Genomic DNA, 7,659 nt, shown 5'->3' with positions numbered 1-7,659 from the left:
AGTATCCAAAGTGCACAATACTCCAATGTACTCCGTTCAGTTGTTTACACCGAGTGACTCCAATAAGGCCGCGCATCCGGGTTACTAGCCAGAACGGGACGTCGGTGAAAACCCTCTATATAAAGTACATATTGAAAGGCCGATTCATCAACCTATATGCAGTCCTCATTCTGTTATGCAGCCGCCCTTATGTTCACTCCGGTTTGTCTTTGCATTTTTGTCCCTTAAGTGTGATTTATTAAGTCTCTTGTTGTCTGTGTGTCAACAACCACGATCAAAGCTTGTCCGACTTTGACAAAATTTGAGGGGAATGATGCATGTCATCGCTGTGGCAGCATTTTCAGAATTGCACTGATTAGCCTGAAGGGGGCTGTGCAATTACTGGCCAAAACAAGTGGGCATTTTTAACTGATTGGTCCAGAGGGAGACTGCATCATCTTTGACATGCTGTTGCCTTGTTTTTTGTCGACGTTGCTGTTGTTTTTCCCCAGACTATGTGCTTTAATATTCTGTTTTTAAATAAATATATATGTATATTTATTCCCTTCCTTTTAGTTCTTATTATTGTACTCTCCCTTACCATCTTCCCATCTTTTGTACGCTATGAATTAAAAAAATCTGTTTTACCTTTACCCAGGCCTTTGTAATCATCCTGTCCTCTCCGCTCACATTTTATTGCTTGCTTTTGGGAGCGGGTAGTGTAGAGACAGTGCCCATGGACCAGTTGTTGGTTTTTAGTTGTTTGTGAGCTGTAAGGGGAGTGTTATGCTCTGTGAGGGAGGATGGAGAGTTGGTGGTCAGTTTTGATTGGAAACAGCACAGAGTTTATATTGATAGTATTTGGTTTCAAATTTTGTTTAGTTTGATTTTGTCTTGTTTTATGTATGTTGATTTTCTGTGATTTTGACTCTTATATGAAAATGGTCCAATAAAGGACCTCTCCTCTCCTCTCCTCTCCTCTGCGAACGCCTCATCTCAGCTCCCTTCTTCCTTTCTGTCCCTTTTGTTCTTCTTTCAGCTGCCTATGTTTTACTGAGCCCTCTCTCCTATTCTTCATTTAACTTCTCTACCTTGTCTCTCTTTCTCACCCCTTACCCTCATCTGCTTGACATACTGTCGGTTCATGCTCTCCTCTTCCTATCAACCCTCCTGTCCCTTCTTTCTCTCATACTCTGCGTCTGTCCATTCTTCCTGTCCCTCCCTTCCTTTCTCCCTTCCTCCCTCCTTTTCTTTGAAACATATTGTTACTGTAATGGTCCGGTGCTTCAAGCCAAAGCTTTTAAAAATAAAAACCTGAATGAACACTGGCCGCTTCATGCACACAAACACCCGTGTGTTTGTGTGTGAGGCTCTGTCCCTCTTCCCCCCCCCCCCCCCCCCCCCCCCCCCCCGCCCCCGCGGTGCGCGGGCGTTTCAGACGCGGTAAAACACGCTCAAAACATTTCACATGCAAATGCATGCAGAAACAAGGACGCCCAAAGGTTAGGCAAGCAGCAGAGCTCAGTCGGGAGGATGCACATGGAAACGACATAGAGAATTTCACGTGTAATCTACGTCTGGGCAGCAAACATGAATTCTGCACCACGGACAAGAGTCGATTTGAGTCCTCTAAAATGTTGCTGTCATAATGCATTCATCTTTTCCCCCTGCTGGTGAGAGAGAGCATGGATGCCACCTAATGGCGAGAATGTACAGCAGTGACACAGCTGGGCTGTGTGGCGGATGGGGGAAGGGAGGATTGGAGAGGCTGGGTTAAATGTGTGTGCATTGTGTGAATGTGTTTGTTTGGACATGCATTTGTGTTTGTGTATATCTAACACATCATGTGGCCATACATCTCTCTGATGTAATTTAGTCTGTTAACCAAAAAGTCAGATTTTGGCTTCATCTATGACACAGGCTCGATGTTTTCTTAACAGCAAGCTGCGTGGTGTCTCCTTTTTTTCAAACTCTTATACAAACCACATGGGTATGTGGAGATCCTGAGACGTGACAAATTAGCAGTTAGTATCTGAGAGTTTAAATATGAATTCACCTTCAGCTGTCATTAGCACAAAAGAAGACAAAAGCAATAGGAAAAAGCCGAATATCGCGATTAGCATTTTAAGATTTTTTTCAGTGAAGAAATGTGAAGCTATAACTAACTCTCTGTGTGTGTGTGTGTGTGTGTGTGTGTGTGTGTGTGTGTGTGTGTGTGTGTGTGTGTCAGCCTGGCCCAGATACCGCGTGCTGCGTGTGCAGGAGTTGGGCCAGTACAACCTGGAGATCCTGTCAGCCGATCTGTCTGATGACTCCCTGTACGAGTGCCAGGCCCCTGATGCTGCCCTGAGGTCCAGGAGGGCCAAACTCACAGTCCTCAGTACGTTTGTGCACGTGTGTCTCAGTGCTCACATCTTCTACATTATGTGTTTCTAACACTCCTCTCCTGCTCCAGTCCCCCCAGACAACCCGGTGATCGATGGGGGTCCGGAGGTGTTGCTGAATGCGGGGGAGTCCTACAACCTGAGCTGTGTGTCTCGAGGGGCTAAACCGCCTTCTATGATCGAGTGGCTTAAAGATGGTCTGCCCGTGGAGGGGGCTGCCAGTACCACGGTACGTCCAAAATGCTTACATACCACATTCACCACACCCATTCACAAAGTCACATTTACCGTTACAGTGTTTTATCTTTGGTGTAAATGTTACATCAATATCTCTCCGCCCTCCTTCATCAGGAGGTGCTTGCAGACAGGAAGAGGGTGACCACACGGAGCTACCTGCCCATCCAGCCCGTCGACACCGACACTGGGAGGAACTACAGCTGTGTAGCCACCAACCTGGCTGTTCCCACCGGCAAAAGCACAACCGTCACCCTCAACGTACACCGTAAGCAATTCAATAATATAGACACAGTGAAGAAGTATCATTGTTTTGTGGGTATTTGCAACAAAAAAAAACATTACACATATTACATTACCATTTTTTATCACAATATATAATTACAATAATTACTACATAAATGAGTAGTTGTTAACATTTCAGACTAATTAACAGCAACTTTGCATCATATTTTGAAACATAAAACATCTGCCAGCCGTTGAATGTTTTATAACTTTATTACTGAGTAATGCATGGCAGCCATTTTGCAACAAACTGTCCTTCAGATTGCAGCATACATTAGACGTAAATACGGCTATTGTTATGTGAGTCTCTCTTTCTCTCTCTTGCTCTCTTCCAGATTCACCGACAGTGACCTTGTCCATTGAGCCTCGCTCTGTCCTGGAGGGGGACAGGGTCACTTTCACCTGCCAGGCTCACGCCAACCCTCCTATTATGGGCTACAGGTCTGCATCCACATGCAAGCACATTGTCATTATCCCTAGGCCTTGTAAGACAGAAATGTGGGATTTCTGTTTGGTTACGTAGGATTTTTTTGTTTAAAATGTCTGTGTTTTGTGTTTCTTTATGTTGGTTTGAAGACATTTTAATATTCAATGTTATAATTATGGTTCGGCATTGTTTTGATTTCAACGATTCTGATTCTGATTCTTATCGCTTATTTGATTTCCATTCTTTGAGAAAAAAGTTAATATTCAAAACTTCTACACAATCAATATTCACAATTCACTTCACACAGTTTATGGAACCTGTAAATACATTTCATACACTCTTATTTGATTGTTGTTGTTAAACAAATATATGACTCAATCGTCTTTTATTCTTTTATTGACTGTACTCTGACCCCCTAAAAATGACACAGGGTCGAACATACGTAGGGCCGTATACAATCAGCCAGTTGCCTTGAAAACAACATTTCATTCAGATCCTTCTCTAGACGTTGCTTCACGAGCGACATTATTTCTTTTTTTAATGTATTTTTTATTGACGGATTCGCGGTTCTTGGCATTTTGGAATTAATTCTGATTTGGAACTGGCTTTCGGTGCCCAACTTTAACTATAATGTATGTCACATATGTTGTTCCAGGGTGTGTATGTTATTTTCACTGTATGTATAACGTTTGAATCCCTAGTTGGGCTAAGGGGGGCGTGGTGCTGCAGGGTGCCAGGGAGAGTGTGTTCACCACCAAGGCCGACCACTCCTTCTTCACCGAGCCTGTCTCCTGTCTGGTTTTCAACGCTGTGGGAAAGACCAATGTCAGCATCCTGGTAGACGTTCATTGTGAGTCACACAATACCCAGCTCACCTTGTTCACCCACTACAGTCTGGAGTCAGAGGGATAAACACACGTGTGTCTTTGTCCTCCTCCCCCTTTTGGTCCTGCCGCATTATTACTCATGCACAACAAAGAACATCTCTCTCTGTTTCTGTGTCTCCAGTCGGTCCCATTCTGTTGGTTGAGCCGCAGCCAAAGACTGTAGATGTCGACTCTGATGTCACGCTCAACTGCAAATGGGCCGGAAACCCTCCGCTCACACTCACCTGGTTCAAAAAGGGTTCAAACATGGTAAGAAGCTAGGAGCCCACTCTATCCTCGGCTTTGGCATTTACACTATTTTTACACTTCGCACTTTCTGCTCCCGTGTTTACAAAAGCAGCCTGTCATTCAGGAACAATATCTGGTCTGTAGATGTTTTCTTATTTTTTTCCCTGACATTTCTCTCAATTTCACTTCTCCTTTTATCTTATGTTCCATTTATCTCTTAAAGTCTGATTACATTGTAAAAATGAAATGTCCGTAATATAGTCATGTAACTTAATCCGCTTTCCAGCAACTTCACATTAACAAGTTATTTCTCTGCTGACTGTTGTTGATGAATTTGTGGTTTTACAGTTGTTTATGCGTTGATTAGCTTTTGCTTGCAGGTGGCTTTTGTTACCCTTGGATAGATCAAGGAGCTAGCTGTGTCCTACTGTTTGCAGTCTTTATGCAAAGCTAAGCTAATTGTCTGCTGGCTCTGGTTTCATATTTACAGCACAGACATGAGAGTGGTATCATTTAACTCTCAACAAGAAAAGGAATAATAATATTTCCCAAAATGTCAAACATTTTCTTTAACCATCACAATTTTCTTGGTAACAATTACTGTGCACACCCGCCAGAAGCTAAAGACATGGCTAATATGTGTATTTGAGCATTCATGTTTGTTGCTTTGGCCACTGGCTGTTTGCGCCGACTCTCATTAAACTACCACTGCAGTTCAAAAGGTTTTGGAGATGACTAAAGACAAGGCAGTTTCAGCACAGTAAATGAAGGCTGCTTCATCACAAGTCTGCCTTAGCAAACCATGGACTGACTTACACCTACATCTATGTAATCAGTATTGTTCAGGTATCTCTCTCTCTCTCTCTCCAAGTGGTTACATATTTAGCCATCATTTTCCCACAGCTAATTTTCAGGTGTGGTTGCTAGGCAACTGCAAAACCTTTGTGATATATTAAAAACGACTGTGCAAGTTTGCATTGTTAGCCAGTTAGGGTCAGAATCAGTGTTGTAATCAAGAATACCTAAACCGAGACAAAGTCATCACCAAGACCAGAGTGTGTCAAGACCGAGTCAAGTCTAAGACTTTAAAGGGTTTGAGACCAAGTCAAGACCAAGACAAGGCAGGGCGTGACCAAGTCAAGACCAACACCAGACCAGTGCCAGACAGCCAGAGCCTCTCTTGTCTCCCGCATTCACTTTCATGGGAATGCATGTAAAGGGGGGCGGGGAGAGGGGGTTAACAATAACACATTTCAAATAAAAATGTAGCCAAGTTATTGCTTGCATTTGAAGCAGGAAGTGTTACATCCAATCCTAGTAATGATGTTAACACATAAAATTAGACAATGCACAGGCAGTTTAGTGATATCATTGCAGTTGTGGTCTGACCAATCTTAAAAATAAAATCCTGAGTCCTAGTAATTCCGAGCCAAGACCAAGACCGTCAAGAGTGGTCTTGAGACCAAGACCGTTCTTGAGTCCTACTAAACTTGAGTAGTATAAACACACAAGTCTTGCATTGCCAGACCTTCTTCCATAGCCCTGTACAGGAGAGTCTGGCTAGTCCACACAGCATTTTGTGATGAGAGAAAAGCATGCACTGGTTTCTTTAAACCAATCACAATCGTCTTGGGTGGCGCTAAACACCGGACAGATCCGCCACGGTGCTTCTACAAAATAGCCTGGAAGGAACTTGTTTTGGTGGAACATAAATCTCAGATTGGACAGATAGTCTAGCTAGCTGTCTGGGTTTACCCTGCAGAGATCTGAGGAGCAGTTAACCATAGTCCTCAGAAATCTACCGTGGGTTAGAAAAGCAACACAAAGAAAGCGGAAGGTAGCGGACGTCGTGGATATAGACCATAAATACATATACTCAAAAAAGAACAAATGTGCAGATATGCAACATGGACATTAAATAGTATTAGCCTCTTTTCTAATTATTTACATATGGGCTTTTAGTTTGTTTATCCCCATTGTTTAGAAGATTTGTCTTGTTTATATGTGTGTCCTCCCCCCCCCCTTCCCCACAGGTTCTAAGCAACAGCAACCAGCTGTATCTGAAGTCGGTGAGCCAAGCGGATGCCGGACAGTATGTATGTAAAGCCATCGTCCCACGGATTGGAGTAGGAGAGACTGAGGTCGCACTCACTGTCAACGGTCAGAAAACATCCACACAGTTTAATGCGTCACTGCTCGTAGATGAAAAGCATGTACTTTCTAAAAGGTCAGCTTGTCAGAAATGTTATGTCCAAAGTGGTGGCCATTTATTTTGAAAATAATACAATTCCTCGTGAACAGGCTTGGTAAGGACAATGTTCTAACAAAATACCCCAGGCTTGGATATGATTTTTGCAGCTTGTCGTATTTTACGTATCATTTATTTTTATTTATTTCCTTCACATACACTCACACATCCTCTCGTTTTTTGGCCAATCCAGGTCCCCCCATCATCTCCAGCGATCCAGTCCAGTATGCAGTGAAAGGGGAGAGAGGAGAGGTGAAATGCTACATAGCCAGTACACCTCCTCCTGATAAGATTGTAAGTGGAAAATAAACCAGTGCTATGAAACATTTCTGTCACCAAAGCCACAATAAGAATTGTCCACATTTTGGCAGGGAATCAATTATTTAGACCAAAAACTGACAAACAAGGATAAGCAAAGAGCACAAAGTTGTACCTTTTAGTCTGACAGAGATTTGTATTTTACTGTTACTGTACCATCTTTTTCCCAAATGGCTCCACTCTTACACGGTAAATGCTCTTAGGCACTGTCCCCCTTTTCTTTTTGAGTGGTGACTCACCCTTAAACTCTCAGAATTTCCCTCCATTCCATCACGTAAACAAACCAACACTAACACTAAGCCGGTCCTCTTTTAGCTCCTGCGTCAGAAATCAGCCCGGATGCTGTCTCCACTCAGATGTATCACAGAGACGCAGTAGTAGTAGTGCCTGTGTGACTGATCCATCCTGACTCAGTGCGTGCTCCTAATGCAAGCGGCAGACGTTGGGACAGAAAAAGATTTATAAAATATAAAGAAGTGGAGAGGAACAGTTGTCCCAGTAAACGCCACAGCCAAGAGATTATCATTCTCTGGAATAAGTGGGCAGATTATACGAACATGTGGGTTTATGCATAATTAACTCTCCCCAGTACAGTACTTCAATGCTGAATAATACAACTGCTTTTAGTGGCTTTAAAGTCAGAGAATGCAAGATTCTCGCTAACTCAGT

The 7,659-nt window shown here is 43.1% G+C and overlaps 1 protein-coding gene across 4 annotated transcripts in view; it reads left to right on the top strand.

Annotated features, from left to right (window-relative positions):
• LOC116707439 (kin of IRRE-like protein 1) overlaps positions 1 to 7,659 on the top strand; it is a 32,806-nt gene that overhangs the window by 16,043 nt on the left and 9,104 nt on the right. For all 4 annotated transcript variants that reach the window (XM_032544775.1, XM_032544773.1, XM_032544774.1 and 1 more), the window contains exons 3-10: positions 2,210 to 2,359; positions 2,435 to 2,592; positions 2,715 to 2,865; positions 3,218 to 3,323; positions 4,011 to 4,159; positions 4,318 to 4,445; positions 6,458 to 6,584; positions 6,866 to 6,966. In XM_032544775.1, coding sequence (XP_032400666.1) covers positions 2,210 to 2,359; positions 2,435 to 2,592; positions 2,715 to 2,865; positions 3,218 to 3,323; positions 4,011 to 4,159; positions 4,318 to 4,445; positions 6,458 to 6,584; positions 6,866 to 6,966 — 1,070 coding nt within the window. The remainder of the gene's footprint in view (positions 1 to 2,209; positions 2,360 to 2,434; positions 2,593 to 2,714; positions 2,866 to 3,217; positions 3,324 to 4,010; positions 4,160 to 4,317; positions 4,446 to 6,457; positions 6,585 to 6,865; positions 6,967 to 7,659) is intronic.

The sequence above is a fragment of the Etheostoma spectabile genome, chromosome 19 (genome assembly GCF_008692095.1).
Source record: "Etheostoma spectabile isolate EspeVRDwgs_2016 chromosome 19, UIUC_Espe_1.0, whole genome shotgun sequence".
In the NCBI taxonomy this organism is placed as follows: Eukaryota; Metazoa; Chordata; class Actinopteri; order Perciformes; family Percidae; genus Etheostoma; species Etheostoma spectabile.
Note: the sequence above shows the minus strand (reverse complement) of the source record. Positions and strands in the feature narration are given on the sequence as shown.